Below are 17,461 nucleotides of genomic sequence, written 5' to 3'. Positions count from 1 at the left end.
CACTGCACTCCAGCCTGGGCGACAGAGCAAGACTCCGCCTCAAAAAAAAAAAAAAAAAAAAAAAAAAAAGCTTTATTGAGTTTTAATTGACATACAAAAAGCTGCACACATTCCAAGTGTCCAGTATGGTCGATTGGGACATACATGTTCACCCGTGGAGCCATCACCACGTCAGACTGGTGAGCACACCATATCTGTTCCCCGAAGAGCTTCCTTGTGTCGTGCCCATTTTGAAGCTGTGTAAGCAGAGGCCAGAGCAGAGCCAGAAGCTTATCAACACTGGGGGCACTGGGGCAACATCAGGGCCCTCTCTCTGATCCCCTTCCCTGGCTTGTCCCCACTCTCAGGGCTCCAAGGTGGGCAAACTGACCCTCAAGACCACAGAGATGGAGACCATCTATGACCTGGGCACCAAGATGATTGAGTCCCTGACCAAGGACAAGGTCCAGGCTGGGTGAGCAGTCAGGGGCCATGCCAGGCAGCCAGGGGAATGGGCGAGCTTGGGCCCATTCCTTTCCTTACCCCACCCCCCACCCCCTGTAGGGACGTGATCACCATCGACAAGGCGACGGGCAAGATCTCGAAGCTGGGCCGCTCCTTCACACGCGCCCGTGACTACGACGCTATGGGCTCCCAGGTGCGGCCGGGACTCCTGCAATCCCCTCGCCCCCAGCACTGGGGTGTTTTCATCTCCATCACCCCCGTGACCCATGGGGTCTGGATCTTCCTGTCACCCTGACTTTTTGTCCTGGTACTCCTGGGTCTTCCCTGTAACCCTAGGACAGCTGGGTCCCTCAGCCTGGCACTGTAGCTTCACATCACCACATGTGGCCTGTGGCTTCTGAGGTCCTCCAGGAGCCCCCATGACCCTTAGCTCTCTGGAACACCCCTAGTCCTGACTACCTCCTGGGCCTGGGGTTTCCGGATGACCCCATTTAGCCTCCCAGCTCCATTTCCTGGAGCTCCAGTCTCCCCCAGACAGAGGCCTTTAGGGCCACCCTTCATGGCCTTCCCTGCCCTGTGTCCTCCCTTCTTCTCCCACCCCCGCCCCATAGACCAAGTTTGTGCAGTGCCCGGATGGGGAGCTCCAGAAACGCAAGGAGGTGGTGCACACCGTGTCCCTGCACGAGATCGATGTCATCAACTCCCGCACCCAGGGCTTCCTGGCGCTCTTCTCAGGTGAGGCCCCCCCTGCCCTGCCCTGCCCTGCCCCAGGCCTGGCAGCCTCCTTCGGGCTCCCTCTGTTCCTGAGCTCCGAGTGTGGCCCACTTGCTCCACACCCTTTCTTGTAACTCTGGCCCATGGCTGCCTCTGTTCTCCACCTGCAAGTCCACTTCCTCCCCCCACCGCTGGTGCTGTGATGGGGGTGTCGCCCTGCCCTCTCTCCATCCTGTGTTCTCTGCCTCTGTTCATCCTCTCTGGGGATGTTTCAGTCTCCTCCTCCCTCCTTGCTTTGCTCCCCTTCCTCCACCCCTGCATCATCCTCCTCTGTCTTAGTCACACTCTGGCCCTGGAACCCACCTCCTCTCTGACTTCCCTGATGCAACCTGTGCCTCACATAGGTGACACAGGGGAGATCAAGTCAGAAGTCCGCGAGCAGATCAATGCCAAGGTGGCAGAGTGGCGCGAGGAGGGCAAGGCGGAGATCATCCCTGGAGTGAGGACCCGAGACATGGCCGGGGCAGGTGGCGGGGTGGGGGTGGGCTGGGGAAGCAGGGACGTGGGTGGCGACTCTCACACACACCCCAATCTCAGGTGCTGTTCATTGATGAGGTCCACATGCTGGACATTGAGAGCTTTTCCTTCCTCAATCGGGCCCTGGAGAGTGACATGGCGCCCGTCCTGATCATGGCCACCAACCGTGGCATCACGCGGTGAGCCAGCTGCAGGGGCCTCTGGGGAAAACGGGATGCTCCGGGCAGTGGATGTGGTCAGAGGGTCCACAGGGAGCCTGTGTTGACACCTGATCAGGGAGGGACCTATGACTGCGGTGTGCACTCTTCCCTTACAAAAGGCGGGTGGGAGGCAGCTCTGCTCCCCGAGGAAGCCCAGAGACTGTTCTTGCTGCCTTTCTGTCTTGCTACTCCTTTGGCCCCCAAGGCTGCAGTTTTCAAACTGCGTGTGAAGCGCCCCAGGGCGCTGCAGGAAACTCACAGGAGTGCTGTGGGATGTTTTCTAATCTTAAGGGAAGCACAGTGACATCTGTTAGACACGACATAAACTACGACTGTTCAGTCACTTCGACCCAACAACTTCATTCACAGAATTCTTACTGTTGTGTTTGGCCTGAGGATGCCAGGGACAGATTCCCATGACACAGAGGGTACCATGCTCTGCTGAAGCCTGGGGACCTCGTCTCCCAGGTGTTGCCAGCACCGTGTGCGTGGGGAACTCTTAATGTTGTGTTTGGTCTGAGGATGCCGGGGACAGATTGCTGTGACACAGAGGGTACTGTGCTGTGCTGAAGCCTGGGAACCTCGTCTCCCAGGTGTTGCCAGCACCCTATGTAGCTGGGATTATGGGCACCCGCTACCATGCCTGCTGGCTGTCTTCTCCACCTCGCCCCATTTTGGCCCGCAGGAAGCAGGGGGATGTGGAGGGCAGGCAGCCCCCATAGGCTGTGATCCACAGGCTGCACCCCACCCTTGTACCCACATCCCATTGCCCGGCGCTGCTCAGGCTCAGGGCCGTACCTGGTGGCAAAGAAGGCTGGGGACTGCAGCTGTGGGCCGAGCTGAAACTGGGCGGTTGGGGTGGGCACCACAAAAGGGACGAAGCAGGCATCCTACAGAGGATGGTGGGCCGCTGTGCCTGGCTCTGTGTTTGGCTCTTAACTCCTTGGATCTGCAGAAGCAGCTCAGAAGGTAGATGTCACCTCAGTGCCATTTTACAGGGCAGGACAGTGAGGCCCAGTGACTTGCCCAGGTCCCAAGTCTAGAAAGTGGCAGAGCCCGAATTTAGTCTCTCGGTGGCTGGACACTGGAAGAGACCCCCAGGGCTGATGGTGTTTTCACAGAAACCGCAGGTCAGGGCTTGGGGACTGCCCAGGGGCACCTCCTGTGGGAGGCAGCAGCTACGGGCAGCCCTGGTTGTTTGTGGACTCCGTATCTGAGAATCTCCTCGCTTGCTAAGATTTATTTGTAATCCGCAAGTAAATATCTGCCCTGCTTTCGAGCACGAATTCGAGTCACCTGACACCCACTTTCCTAGCTGGGTGTGAATGAGGCAACACTGGCTGCTCCCTTTAGCTCGTGCTGTAAATAAGTGTTCTTGTTGTATTCTATTTAGTACTACGTTTTCACTTTTGTTTTTTGAGACAGGGTCTTGCTCTGTTGCCCAGGCTGGAGTACAGAGGCATGATCATGGCTCACTGCAGCCTCAGTGCCTGCCACACACACATACACACACACACACACACACACACACCATCCCTGGGGCTCAATCAATCCTCTGGCCTCAGCCTCCTCATCAGCTGGGACCATGGGCGTGCACCACTGTGCCTAGTTAATTTTTGTTTTTGTTTTGAGGCGGAGTCTAGCTCTCTTGCCAGGCTGGAGTGCAGTGGCACGATCTTGGCTCACTGCAAGCTCTGCCTCCCGGGTTCAGGCAGTTCTCCTGCCTCAGTCTCCCGAGTAGCTGGGATTGCAGACACCCCCCACCATGCCTGGCTAATTTTGGTATTTTTAGTAGAGACAGGGTTTCACCATATTGGCCAGGCTGGTCTCGAACTCCTGACCTCGTGATCTGCCCACCTTGGCCTTTCGAAGCGTTGGAATTACAGGGGTGAGCCACCGTGTCCGGCCTAATTTTATTTTTTTTATTTTTTATTTTTTATTTTGTACTTTTGTATTTTTTTGTAGAGATGGGGTTTTGCCATGTTGCCCAGGTTGGCCTACAACTCCTGGGCTCAAGCAGTCCGCATGCCTCAGCCTCCCAAAGTATTGTCACATTTTTGTGCCTTTTTTTTAAAAAAAACTTTTTGGGGCCATTTGTTGGTGATATTGCCATTTGAAATGTTTCCTGTGTACAGTGCTGAAGTGCTGTCTGGTATTCTAAGTGCAAGGAGGCTGTGATGCCTGACGGAGGAAATACCATGTTACAGACGCTTCGCTGAGCCCAAGTTAGAATGCTGTTGACATGAGCTCCATGTTAGAGAATAAACAGTGATATTACATAAACACATGAAAATAGAAACACACATAAATGAGGCCAGGTGCAGTAGCTCACTCCTGTAATCCCAGCACTTTGGGAGGCTGAGGTGGGCAGATCACGAGGTCAAGAGAACGACGAGACCATCCCAGCCAACATGATGAAACCCCGTCTCTATTAAAAATAGAAAAAATTAGCTGGGCATAGTGACATGTGCCTGTAGACCCAGCTACTTGGGAGGCTGAGGCAGGAGGATCGGTTGAACTCAGGAGGCGGAGGTTGCAGTGAGCCGAGGTCATGCCACTGCACTCCAGCCTCGCAACAGAGCAAGACTCCATCTTCAAAAACATATAACAGAAACACACAAATGAAAACACACATAGACCCAGATTATATATATATTGATTGACGAAAATACCGTGAGTAAAGGCTCAAGAGAGCCTAACCCTGTATTCCACTAGGAGCAGTGGCTCAGGATCGGCTAATTGGAGTGTTCACAGTGACTTTCTAGAGCCTCACTGCGGTGAATAAGGGGAACTGACTGTATACCCTGGCACCAGCCCTGGGCTGGCCCTGCTGCAGCAGGGAACAAGACAGGTTCTGTCCCCTCCTTTGTGAAGCTTCATGTCAAGCACGGGAGTGGGACCTTGATCCAGTAATCCTGGAGGCAGAGAGCTAGCTTAAAGCAGCCCAGCTCTGCGGAAAGGTGTCCTTGGGGGACTGACACAGTTGTAGAAGGCTGCGTCATCAGGGGGTGATGTCATCATGTGACAGGAGACACGAGCTAAAGGTTAAGTGGTGTTGGGCCCACTGAGTGGGTGGTGATGGGAGGTGGGAGTGTTTCCAGCAAAGGGAATGAAAAGGGAACATCCCCCTGACAGCCCCCTCTGCCTCTTCCTCAGAATCCGGGGCACCAGCTACCAGAGCCCCCACGGCATCCCCATAGACCTACTGGACCGGCTGCTTATTGTCTCCACCACCCCCTACAGCGAGAAAGACACGAAGCAGATCCTCCGCATCCGGTGCGGGCAGGACCAGGCCGTGCGCCTGAGAGGCGGGGCTGGGGTCTACCCTGTTTGACAAATGCCGACACTGAGGTCTGGCGGACTGGCATGGTGGCTGGGCCTGCAAGAGAGAGGGCTGATCTGGCACCCAGACAGTGGCCGCCGATCCGGGAGCAGGAGCCATGGTGGGAAAGGGAGGCGAGGTACCCATGACTGGTGTGGGGGCCAGCGCCCTGGGCATGGTCAGGAGGCCTAGGTTTTAGGTCCAGCCCAGCCCCTGTCTCTGTGGCTCTTCTAGCCTCAGCATTCTATGGTTCTAAGATACAGGTGCCACATATTCCCAGTGGGGAAGGGCCAGAGGGTTGCTGTGGCCACTTCTGCTGCAGTCAGAGACTGGGCCCTGGCTGAGCCACCCCCATCCACCACTGCTTGCAGGTGCGAGGAGGAAGATGTGGAGATGAGTGAGGACGCCTACACGGTGCTGACCCGCATCGGGCTGGAGACGTCACTGCGCTACGCCATCCAGCTCATCACGGCTGCAAGCCTGGTGTGCCGGAAACGCAAGGTCAGCCGGCCGAATTAGCCAGCAGGGCCAGATGGCGGCAGTGAGTGACGCACTACTTCGGGGGCTGCCAGGGTTCCGATTTCAACCTAGGATGTACATTTTCAGAGGCAGGGAATTTTCATCCCTCAAGTTGTCTTCTGTATCTCCCCGCCTAGCCTACAGTAGGTGCTCAGTAAATCTCTGTTGACTGTAAGTAGATGCTGTTAGGTCCACCTTACAGATAAAGAAACTGAGGAATGCAGAGGCTGGGCCCACAACCAGGAGATGACCAGGCAGGATTTGAACCCAGGTGATCTGGCCCAGAATGCCCTCCCCTCACATGCCACCCTCTGCTGCCTGGAGCATGGAGGTGGCATATGCTGGGGTCTGTGCCGTGAGCCTCACGGAGAGGGGCCCAACTCAGGACCCGCCCTCCCCCTCCAGGGTACAGAAGTACAGGTGGATGACATCAAGCGGGTCTACTCACTTTTCCTGGACGAGTCCCGCTCCACGCAGTACATGAAGGAGTACCAGGACGCCTTCCTCTTCAATGAACTCAGTAAGCATCCCTACCCTGCACCTGTGTGCCAGAGCCAACCTCGGGGAGGAAGAGGGAGCTCGGCCTAGAAGGCTCAGGCCCTGCCCCCTGGGCCACACTGACCATGTGGCCTTCCTTCTCCCCACAGAAGGCGAGACCATGGACACCTCCTGAGCTGGATGTCATCCCCTGTCCCCACCCTGTTTTCTACCAGAGTTCTGACACTGTGACTTTGTATAAAATGGTTTGAAGCTGCACCCACTCTGTGTGTGGTTGCCCTGAGCCCACAGAAAGACACCTCCAGAGTGCGCACTGAGAAGCCTTTATTGCAGGAGGAACGGGGTGCCTGCTGGTTCCAGGAGTCGGGATGGACTTGGAGGGCTGGGGGAGGGTCTTTAGAGGAAGAGGAGGCCTGGGAGTTGGGGGTGGTCACAAGTCAAAGAGTGGTCCTTGGGACCCCCACAGTCAGAGGTGCTGCGGTGGCAGGGTCCACAGCGACAGCTGAGAGCCACAGGGAAGGAGACCACGGGGTCCACGCCAGGCAGGCAGCCAGGGAGCTGGATGAAGTCGAAGCGCACCTCGCGGTAGGTACACACCACCTGGGGCAGGGGCGGCAGGGCCGCCTGCAGCACCCGCATCTGGAGGAAGTGTAGATAGGGGAGTGAGCATGTGCCTGGGGCCAGTGCCTCTGCTGAGCTCCCAAGCTGCCCCCAAAGGTCCCAGACTCAGGAGTCCAGGAAGCCCTCTGTTGCTGCCCTCCCACACCCCATTCCCCAGCCCCCGACCAGACAGGCAGACCGCCCTTCCTGCCCCGATGCCTCTGTGACCCAGCCCTGAGGTGGCAGCACCTGCCCCTGGCCCGGGGCAGCTCACCATGGTGGGGCAGTAGCCGGCACAGATGGTGGTGTTGACGGTGATGCACACGGGACAGGCCTCCTTCTCGGCAGCCAGGGTGGCATTGATGGGGCGGCACAGTGGCCGCAGCGGCTCCCTGGATGCCCGTGCCCCACCCATGCTCAGCAGCAGCCACAGCAGCAGCCCCTGGGACAAGGACACAGCTTCAGCCCGGTCTGAGACCGCAGCCCCGTGCCCTGGCCTTCCCATTCCCCGAGTACACCACGTGCAACGACCCAGAGACCCTTCCCGGCATCTCCTAGTCAGGACCCACCGCCCAGACACCTTCCTTTCAGCGCCCACCCCACAGCCCAGAGGACCTGAGATACCCCAACATTTCAGATCCCCACCCTCAGGGATTGCCCCACCTGAAGCTTACTGGGGGTCACGCCCCTCCAGAAAGAGGCCTTCCACAGCTCACACGCGTCTGCCCCTTCTCATGCCAGTGATGGCCTGGAAGGAGGTGGAAGGTGCCCAGGGGCCCTGCAGTCTTACCTGGAGCATCTCCATCCTTGGTGCGTCCCCCACCTCGTGTACCTGGCTTTATACTTCGGGGTTGTGGGGGCGGCAAGGCCACCAGGAGGTGGTAGGATGCTAGGGTAACCTGGACACTAATCCCCCTGGGGGCGAGAGGTGCACAAGGCCAGGGAGGCACAGGAGTGGCTCAGCAGAGCGCCCCAGCCCTCTCCCCTCAGTGATCCAGCGCCAGGGATGAGGCAGAGACCACGGTGAAGTGACCTCAGAAACTCATCCATGGAGTGGTAGGGTCTAGTCGGCGTTGGAGGCACAGGAGTAGGGTGTAGGAAGGCCTGCCTCTGCCTATCGAGTTGTCTTGGGAGCCAGGAGGAGGAGGTGACCCGAGAAAGGTGCTGGACTGAAGCCTCAACCCTCCACTTGATGCATTCATGTGCCACAGTCCTCACTGTGACTGTGCTGCCAGGGAAGCCACTTGACCCAGATGCCCCCCAACCAGGGATTCAGCCCGAGCCCCACCTCAGCCTTAGGGACCTCTGCCCACCACACCCTCAAGCCAGGATGCCCGGAGGGGTCCCCAGAAATGGGTGTGGTTCAAGTGATTTAACTCATTTAATACGCCCTCAGGGTGCGTGTGCTGCCGGCCGGGCCACAGCCTCCAAGGACATTATCTGGACTTAGCCCCCTCTCCGCGATGCCGCAGCCGAGTGTGCGTGTCTGGGCTAGTCCCGCCCCCACATTGCCGATAGAAGTAATGAGTGCGACTCAGGCCTGGTCCGATCCCTCTCAGTGAGCGGAGATCCGGAGCTCGGCTCCGCCCCGCGGCCCAGGGGGCGTGTCCGGGGTGGGGCTGGCCCGGCCCGCTCACACCAGCGTCGGCTTCAAGCTGCCATAGCTGGAGTTCTCTGTACTGTAGGGTTTCGGCACGCTGTGGATGCCCGGCAGGGGCTTCCAGTGGGGGCCGCCCCAGGGCGCCTCCAGCGGGCAGAAGCGGTCGTGCCCCCGGAGCGGGTGCAACGGAGGGCTGTAGGACTCTTGAGCCAGAGACAGGGCTCCGCGGTGCGGCACGGCCGAGGTCACCGGCCTGGCGCGTGGCACGCGGACCCGCGGTGGTCGGGGCGGCCGGGAGGAGCGCGGACAGTGCGGCCGCTGCGGGCCGTGGCCCCAGACCTGGGGCGTCTCTTCGAAGCTCCAGTAGGTCAGGGAGTCCTTGCGGGGGTATCCGGACAGCTCCGTCCTGTGGGAGCAGAGCAGGATAGTGAGGACCGCAGCCTGCGTTCCTGGGTCCCCGAGGTACTTAACGTCCTTGAAACTGAGCTTTCGCATCCTAGGGAAGGAAACGGGGGCTTTCGCTTCCTTGGGAAGGAGTATGTGGGGGCTCAAGTACGGAAAGAGGCCCTGCCCTCAGATCCAGAATCCCCTCAGCCGCTGTGCATGCTTCCTGTCCCTACCGCCGTTCCTGAGAGTTGACACTAAGGACTCCTGGGTGCTAAAAGAGGGAGGGGCTGGGGCCTGAACTTTGGGTTTTGCTGCTATAGGAGTCAAGGCTGAGACCACCGGGTCAGAGAATGGAAGCCAGCCCAGGGGCTCGGCGTGCACCGGCCAAGGCAGGAGGCGGTGCGGAGCGAGAGCCCGGCTTACTTGGGATAGAACCGAAAGTCCCGCGCCGAGGTGGTCAGATAGAGCTGGCGGCGGTCCAGGACGCCCCGGTCGGATACTGTGAAAGGCCGGCCAGACAGCTCGGGGTTCTTCGTCCAGGGGATTAGAGCCTGAGCAAGAATGGGGGAGGAGGCATACCCAAGGCATAGATTTCCTACCCTGTTCCAAGCCCTAGTTTAGCCCCGCAGCAGCTTCGGAGCCCTGAAGGTGAGTTTCTAGTCCCTGGTCCTTCTGGCCTGGCCTGAATGCCCAGCCCCTCCCCCGGCTCCTCTAACCTCCGGATCCAGCCCCAGACCCTTTAGCCGCGCCCCAAGGCCGTGATTTCTTCTGGCCCCGCCCCAGGCTCCCGGAACTCCGCCTCGTCTCGCCAGCTCTGGCTTCTACACGGCCACCTGGGAAGGCCCCCCGCGGTGGTGGTCTGCGAGTTGTAGGGGCTGGGGCCCGACGTATTCCGGTACGCGCGCGTCCGGGTCGGGAGAGCCCCTGTACTGCGCCCTCGTCTCGCTGCTCTGGTACTTTGTGGTCAGTGGGAGGTGCCAGCCGCGGCGTCTGAGCTGTGGAAAGGCGACCCGGAGACCCATGTGAAGGCACAGGGGACTCAAATGCAGTCCCCCGCCCTGTCCCCCGCGGACTCTGGCACTCCCCAAACCTTACCTTTTCTCCTAAATCCTTGATACCTACAGTCCGCGTGGGGTCTGCAGGCTCTGGGGCTCTGGGCTGGGCGCAGGGCCCGCCATGGGTCTTGGGCACGTAGGCCGAGCCAGAGGTTGTCTCCCATCTGCTGAGGACCTCGTCGAAAGCCCAGATGCGAGAGTCCTGCTTTGCAGCCGGAGGTAGAGGGTCCGCGACCGTGGACTGGAGAGAAGGCGCTGCCCATCAGCTAGAAAGACTCAGGAGTCCGTATCACCCCCCACCCCAAGCTCTGACCTCTTCCAGTCGCCCCCCAGCCCTTTCTCTGCAATCCCTGGCATTCAGCTTCCCTGGTGCCTCCTCTCTCAGACCCAGGACTCCAGGACCCTCCTCCTTCAGAGAGGAGTCCAAGCTCCCAATCCCCTTTACTTAGTCCCTATCTTTCTGGGTCTCCAGGCCCCGCAGGGCTTCAGCCTAGGGTCTGCCCACCTGCACCGTGGGCGGGATGATGGGTACGGGTGGAATAATGCGGTGGGCAACGTAGCTGCTGGTGCGATGCCAGTTGGGCCTGGATCCAGGTACCTCAGTTGCAGAGATAGGGCACCACGCTGGGCCACAGCACAGAGCCAAGCTGCCACCAGCCATAGTTTCACCTCCACCCGGTCGCCAAGCAGTAGCTGGCTTGTTGTGGTTGTTGCCCCAGGTGACAGAACCCGCCCACCCTGAACCTAGCCAATCGAGGGCCTGCAGACATGTGGCTGGATGGAGCCAGAAAGAGACCCAGAGACACAGAGGGACAGGGACCCCAAGAGGGGCACAGAGAAACACGGGGAGGGGGATGGAGACTCAAAGAGAGGAGGTCGGAAAGGGAAGGAGAAGTTCAGAATTTCAGAGAACCAGTGGGTGGGGGACAGAGAAACCCAAAAAGAGGGATAGGGACCTGGAGGTGTCAAGATCCAGACAGAGAGACAGAGACCCCTGCACTGCACCTAGCAACTCAGGACCTCCATGAGAAACACCCCCTTTCTTCCAGGGCCCAGATGCTCCCGGCTGCTTCCTCTGTCTACCAGGCCTGCCCACCTCGGGGTAAGGATTTCCAGACATCTCCTGGGCTCCCCCACCCTCCCTGCACGTGCTGAAGTAATCAGCACCAGCATTGGCTGTCCTGCCTGCCTTTGATTTGCCTGAAAAGTTCCACCTGGGTAGGCAGAGTGTGGAAAGAGGAGGGAACCACAGACAAGTGCACAGGGACATAGCGAAAAAGATGGGCTTTGATGAGTGAGAAAGAAGTACAAGAGAGGAGAGAGACAGGAAGGAAGAAACAGACCACATTGGAAATGGAGCTATTAGGACTGACCCAGAGGCTAGAGCCACTGGAAGTTAGAGACAGAGAGGAAGGTGGCAAAAAAGAGCAAAATCACAGATAGTAAACAAGGAGATGTAGAAACTGAGGCAGTCACGCCCCAGCCCGCCCAGGGGCCTGGTCTGTGCAGATGGGTGGAGGGGATGCCTATGTCTTTTGCTCAAAGCTGGACCTGAGGCCGGGCGCGGTGGCTCACGCCTGTAATCTCAGCACTTTGGGAGGCCGAGACGGGCGGATCACGAGGTCAGGAGATCAAGACCATCCTGGCTAACACGGTGAAACCCCGTCTCTACTAAAAAATACAAAAAACTAGCCGGGCGAGGTGGCAGGTGTCTGTGGTCCCAGCTACTCGGGAGGCTGAGGCAGGAGAATGGCGTGAACCCGGGAGGCGGAGCTTGCAGTGAGCTGAGATCCGGCCACTGCACTCCAGCCTGGGCGACACAGCGAGACTCTGTCTCAAAAAAAAAAAAAAAAAAAGGCTGGACCTGAGAGAGAGAGGGAGACAGACAGAGAGATTGTGTGTGTGTGTGTTGGCAACACATGTGGGGCGATGGGTAATACGTCATGGGCTGTTGTGAAGGCCTATGATCTCGCCCTGGCTTCCTTGTAACTTCTTCACTATAAAGAGCTTTTGGTCACCAGGCACGGTGGCTCACTCCTGTAATCCCAGCACTTTGGGAGGCTGAGGCATGCGGATCACTTGAGGTGAGGAGTTTGAGACCAGCCTGGCCAACATGGCAAAACCCTGTCTCCACCAAAAAATACAAAAATTAGCCACGCTTGGTGGTGCGCACCTGTAATCCCAGCTAAGGCAGGAGAATCACTTGAACTTGAGAGGTGAATGTTTCAGTGAGCTCAGATTGCGCCACTGCACTCCAGCCTGGGTGACAGAGCAAGACTCCATCCAAAAAAAAAAAAAAAAAAAAAGAGCTTTAGGTCAAGGCCTCTGCCTCCTCAACCCCCATTATCTCATCCCAGCAGCCCATTCTTCAGACAAGGAAAGCTGAGGCTGCCTTCTGCAGCCAGGCCCAGAATCCCACTTACCCCTCCTCCCCCATTCAGGCTTCTGGGGCCCTTCTGTTGGATTTTTTTGGCCCTACTCAAGAGCTCTCAATGCACAGTGACCCCTGATCCTAGCCAGGAGGCAGGCTAGTTAGTCAGAACCTCATGCCCCACTCAAGCTGGACAATTTTTTTTTTTTGAGATGGAGTCTCGCTCTCTTGCCCAGGCTGGAGTGCAGTGGCCGGATCTCAGCTCACTGCAAGCTCCGCCTCCCGGATTCACGCCATTCTCCTGCCCTCAGCCTCCCGAGTAGCTGGGACTACAGGCGCCGCCACCTCGCCCGGCTACTTTTTTGTATTTTTTTTTTTTTTTTTTTTTTTTTGAGGCGGAGTTTCACTCTTGTTGCCCAGGCTGGAGTGCAATGGCACGATCTCGGCTCACCACAACCTCCGCCTCCCAGGCTCAAGCAATTCTCCTGCCTCAGCCTCCCTAGTAGCTGGAATTATAGGCATGCGCCACCACGCCCAGCTAATTTTGTATTTTTAGTAGAGACGAGGTTTCTCCATGTTGGTCAGGCTGGTCTCGAACTCCTGACCTCAGGTGATCCACCCGCCTCGGCCTCCCAAAGTGCTGGGATTACAGGCGTGAGCCACTGCGCCCGGCCTTACTTTTTTGTATTTTTTAGTAGAGACGGGGTTTCACCGTGTTAGCCAGGATGGTCTCAATCTCCTGACCTCATGATCCGCCCGTCTCGGCCTCCCAAAGTGCTGGGATTACAGGCTTGCGCCACCGCGCCTGGCCGACAATATATATATATATATTTTTTTGAGACAGAGTTTCACTCCTTTTGCCCAGACTGGAGTGCAATGACATGGCCTTGGCTCACTGCAACCTCTGCCTCCCAGGTTTAAGCAATTCTCCTGCCACACCCTCCGGAGTAGTTTGAATTACAAGCACCTGCCACCATGCCCAGCTGATTTCTTTTTATAATTTTAGTAGAGACGGGGTTTCACCATGTTGGCCAGACTGGTCTTGAACTCCTGACCTCAGGTGATTCGCCCACCTCGGCCTCCCAAAGTGCTGGGATTACAGGTGTCATCCACCACACCTGGCCATCAAGCTGGACAATTTTAAGGTCTGTTTCTTTCCCAATGTAGGGTAAAATCTGGGACAAGGAAAAGGGCTAGAAACCTGACTCCAGCTCCCCACCCAGGCCTGAACTCTCCAGCATCCTGATGACTTCTCATGCAACCTTGTTTGTACTCCCCCTGTGATGGGTGGCTCATTACCTCACAAGAGACTATTCTAAGCCAATGCCTGCCCCCTCTCACCAAGTAAGATTTCCCATTTGAACCCCAGCTCCCAGACACTTAAAGGCCTTCTGTGGACCACGTTCTCAAGGTCCCCTGGCCATCTGCTTGCATGTTCCAGTGTCTCTCCTCCCCCAACCACATCTGGAAATGTCCCCTCCCACTCTCCAGGATGAATAAGGTGGTAACCTCTGAGACTAAGTAGTCAGTAACTTAATGCCAAGGGCCACCAATGATCAAATCCATGAGAGCTGATCTGAGGAGTTTTGTATTAGGACTAAGAAACAGTAAACACTCAGTAAATAGTGGTTGTTACTATCATCATCATCTTTTTCTTTTTCTTTTTTTTTTCGAGACGAAGTCTCGCTCTTGTCCCCCAGGGTGGAGTGCAGTGGGGTGATCTCAGCTCACTGCAAACTCCACCTCCCAGGTTCAAGCAATTCTCTGCCTCAGCCTCCTGAGTAGCTGGGATTACAGGCACCTGCCACCATGCCTGGCTAATTTTTTTTTTTTTTTTTTTTTTTTGGTATTTTTAGGTAGAGATGGGGTTTCACTGTGTTAGCCAGGATGGTCTCGGTCTCCTGACCTCGTGATCCGCCCATCTCGGCCTCCCAAAGTGCTGAGATTACAGGCGTGAGCCACCGCACCCTGCCAATTTTTTCTATTTTAAGTAGAGACGGGGTTTCACCATGTTGGCCAGGTTGGTCTCAAACTCCTGACCTCAGGTGATCCGCCTACCTTGGCCTCCAAAAGTTCTGGAATTACAGGCATGATCCACTGCACCTGGGTATCATCATCATCATTCTTACCCTCAAGTTGCTCCAGGAGAACTCGTATTCAACCTTCAAAACCGCATATGGTTTCACCCATCCTGCAGAGACTGAGCTCAAAATCATAGAATTGTGATTTTGTGATCATTTGATGAGTTCTCAAACTGGGATCCTTCGAGTAACTGGGCCCCCTGAGGTCTCTCAGCATCCAGCTCAGTTCTTTTTCTGCCTGACCAGTTACTGGGCATGGGTCTCAGGCCCGCACATACGACTGCTTGGCCTTGCACTCAGACACCCAGTGCCTTCGGTCCACACCCCGGCAGCCCCCTCCACCTGCCCCCGGGCCACCTTCCTCAGAGTTATCAGCCTTGCAGCGGGTTTCAAAGAAGTACTGTCGGAGGGGACTGCTGCCAGCTGCAGGCACCTCACCTAGCACCTCCACCTCGTGCCCACGCAAGTCCACAGCGGTCCGGGAGTCTGTCACCCAGCCGCTGACTGCGTCGCGGCCAGTTCACCCCGACGACTCCCTGGTGCAGTTTCGCTCACCCCACACCAGCTGTGGTTGGCCAGGGTGCCTGCTGACTCTCCAAAGGCCCCAGCCTCCAGCAGGAGGAGCAGAGGGGCCCCAGCAGAAGCACCCCTAGACAGGACCACTCGGTGGGGGGGGGGACAGAAGGTCCCACTCAGGGCCAGAAATGGGGGTAATGTCGAGGGTGAGGTTGGGACTCAATTGGCACACTGGGGAGGAGGAAAAGGAGGAGGATGGGGAGGGAGCATGAGGGGAGGAGGAGCAGTTCTCGGAGCACCTGGAGACAGAGAGCAGGAGGCTGGGATTAGAGAAAGGGGTGAAAACTTCAGTGGGGACAGAAGTTGGAAACCCCAGGGGAGGCTTGCCTGCCAGGATTGTGGGGAAGCTCTTTTTCTAGAAGTTTGGGGGATCCTATATCTAACACTTGCATAATGCCCAAACTGTAGATTAATAATAAATATACAACTACTACTATGACTCACGCCTGTAATCCCAGGCTTTGGGAGACCGAGGTGGGCGGCTCACATGAGGTGAGGAGTTCAAGACTAGCCTGGCCAACTTGGTGAAACTCTGTCTCTACTAAAATTACAAAATTAGCCAGGCATGGTGGCGCACGTGACTATAATCCCAGCTACTCGGGAGGCTGAGGAAGGAGAATTGCTTAAACCCAGGAGGCAGAGGTTGCAGTGAGCCAAGATTGTACCATTGCACTCTAGCCTGGGCAACAAGAGTGAAAATCCGGCCGGGCGCGGTGGCTCAAGCCTGTAATCCCAGCACTTTGGGAGGCCGAGACGGGCGGATCACGAGGTCAGGAGATCGAGACCATCCTGGCTAACCCAGTGAAACCCCGTCTCTACTAAAAAATACAAAAAACTAGCCGGGCGAGGTGGCGGGCGCCTGTAGTCCCAGCTACTCGGGAGGCTGAGGCAGGAGAATGGCGTAAACCTGGGAGGCGGAGCTTGCAGTGAGCCGAGATCCGGCCACTGCACTCCAGCCTGGGCAACAGAGCGAGACTCCGTCTCAAAAAAAAAAAAAAGAGTGAAAATCCATATCAAAAACAAATAATAATAATAGAATAAAAATAAGTATTCAACTACTATTACTTAATAGCAACAGATGATGAAATACAGGCTCAGAGAAAAAAATGATTTGTGTCTGGTCACACAACCAGCAAAGGGCACAGATGGGACTTAAAGTCTGGGTAACTGCACTCTGCCATCCTTCCTGTACAACTCTGAGGAAACATAAGTCTTGCGTCTTGTAGGATGTTCCAATCAATTTTTTTTTTTTTTTTTTTTTTGAGACAGAGTCTCACTCTGCCCAGGCTGGAGTGCAGTGGCACAATCTCGGCTCACTGCAACGTCTGCCTCATGGGTTCAAGTGATTCTCCTGCCTCAGTCTTCTCAGTAGCTGGAATTACAGGCGCCTGCCGCCGTGCCCAGCTGATTTTTGTATTTTTAGTAGACATGGGCTTTCACCATCTTGGCCAGACTGGTCTTGAACTCCCAATTTCAAGCGATACTCCTGCCTTGGCTTCCAAAACTGCTGGGATTACAGGCGTGAGACACCACGCCTGATCCCAAACAAATTGTTTTAATATGATATCTTGCTGATTCCCCGCTGCACTTGAACTCCTGGGCTCAAGCAATCCTCCTGCTGTGGCTCCTGAGTAGCTGGGACTACAGACTCAAGCCACCATGCCTGGCCACATTCCACAATTTGGAGAAAGGCCACAACATGCAATCCTAGGGAGACCCCAGTTCACCTCAAAACTGCCACTAAGGAGGTGAAACGCTGCCCCTCTGAGACAGGCTTCAGTTTTCCCGTGTGTGAAATTGACCTGGCGCGGGGAGAGGCTGGTGGAGGCTTGGATGTTGCAGTTTCTCTACAACATTCTGGAAGCCTGTGGTTCTGGGAAAGGGTGGCGTAGAGAAGACTGGGAAACAGTCAGTGGTTACCAGACCTGTCAGCACGTCCTCCACCTCGGAGCTCTGGGGCTGGGAGTCCCCAGGCTTCGGGGGGCCCCTGTGGAGGACACAGCTGGCCCCCTCTTTCCTGACATCTCAGGAGAGGGAGGGGGCAACCACTTAGGGGAAGAAAAGATCAGGCAGGGTATACAGGCAGGTGGGGAAGGGGCCAAATCCCTGAACACCCCCTCCCCAGAGTTCCTCTTGAAGTGGAGGGTACTCAGGAGTCAAGGCCCTGCCCCCTTTCCGAGGCCCCTTTTCTACCCAGGTGATGGCTCCTGGCAGGGATGGGAAGCAGATGGAGAGAGGGTAGGGAAGAGGAGGAGAAGGGAGGGGCAGTGCTTGAAGGAGGCTGGAAGAGATGACATCCCCCTCCATCCATTCATTCAATTCAGGTTCCCACCCCGGCACCTGCACTGCCAGTGCTACCCTCAGAGGCAGGAAGAGGGAGCTCGGCCTAGAAGGCTCAGGCCCTGCACCCTGGGCCACACTGACCATGTGGCCTTCCTTCTCCACACAGAAGGTGAGACCATGGACACCTCCTGAGCTGGATGTCATCCCCTGTCCCCACCCTGTTTTTACCAGAGTTCTGACGCTGTGACTTTGTATAAAATGGTTTGAAACTGGA

The 17,461-nt window shown here is 56.7% G+C and overlaps 3 protein-coding genes, 1 long non-coding RNA gene and 1 pseudogene across 7 annotated transcripts in view; 2 read left to right on the top strand and 3 right to left on the bottom strand.

The window, feature by feature from the left end:
- RUVBL2 (RuvB like AAA ATPase 2) overlaps window positions 1-6,492 on the top strand; it is a 41,769-nt gene extending 35,277 nt beyond the window's left edge. For all 3 annotated transcript variants that reach the window (XM_073016202.1, XM_007997482.3, XM_073016201.1), the window contains exons 7-15: window positions 348-454; window positions 544-637; window positions 1,056-1,179; window positions 1,563-1,657; window positions 1,756-1,874; window positions 5,052-5,171; window positions 5,589-5,718; window positions 6,142-6,256; window positions 6,384-6,492. In XM_073016202.1, coding sequence (XP_072872303.1) covers window positions 348-454; window positions 544-637; window positions 1,056-1,179; window positions 1,563-1,657; window positions 1,756-1,874; window positions 5,052-5,171; window positions 5,589-5,718; window positions 6,142-6,256; window positions 6,384-6,409 — 930 coding nt within the window. In that variant the 3' untranslated portion in view covers window positions 6,410-6,492. The remainder of the gene's footprint in view (window positions 1-347; window positions 455-543; window positions 638-1,055; window positions 1,180-1,562; window positions 1,658-1,755; window positions 1,875-5,051; window positions 5,172-5,588; window positions 5,719-6,141; window positions 6,257-6,383) is intronic.
- Window positions 6,493-6,541: 49 nt separating this feature from the next.
- Window positions 6,542-7,655, bottom strand: LHB (luteinizing hormone subunit beta). 2 transcript variants are annotated; one of them, NM_001365017.1, is given in 3 exon segments: window positions 6,542-6,873; window positions 7,109-7,276; window positions 7,625-7,655. In NM_001365017.1, coding segments are annotated over 3 exon segments (426 nt in total). In that variant the 5' UTR covers window positions 7,640-7,655; the 3' UTR covers window positions 6,542-6,630.
- A 586-nt stretch (window positions 7,656-8,241) lies between these two features.
- LOC103235016 (stabilizer of axonemal microtubules 3) lies at window positions 8,242-10,618 on the bottom strand. Its single transcript, XM_037991474.2, has 5 exons — window positions 10,382-10,618; window positions 9,917-10,117; window positions 9,655-9,816; window positions 9,245-9,372; window positions 8,242-8,840 (listed from the first exon to the last, which is right to left on the bottom strand). Exons 1-5 carry the CDS (start codon window positions 10,535-10,537, stop codon window positions 8,468-8,470), a joined length of 1,020 nt encoding a protein of 339 aa, XP_037847402.2. The 5' UTR covers window positions 10,538-10,618; the 3' UTR covers window positions 8,242-8,467.
- On the top strand, window positions 10,515-17,461 carry LOC140711827 (uncharacterized). Its single transcript, XR_012093127.1, has 2 exons — window positions 10,515-10,978; window positions 17,229-17,461. It is a non-coding gene; the product is annotated as an uncharacterized lncRNA (long non-coding RNA).
- Window positions 14,211-15,296, bottom strand: LOC103235534 (neurotrophin-4-like; annotated as a pseudogene).

Source organism: Chlorocebus sabaeus, chromosome 6 (genome assembly GCF_047675955.1).
Source record: "Chlorocebus sabaeus isolate Y175 chromosome 6, mChlSab1.0.hap1, whole genome shotgun sequence".
Taxonomy (NCBI): Eukaryota; Metazoa; Chordata; class Mammalia; order Primates; family Cercopithecidae; genus Chlorocebus; species Chlorocebus sabaeus.
This window is presented reverse-complemented; position numbering and strand designations above follow the sequence as displayed.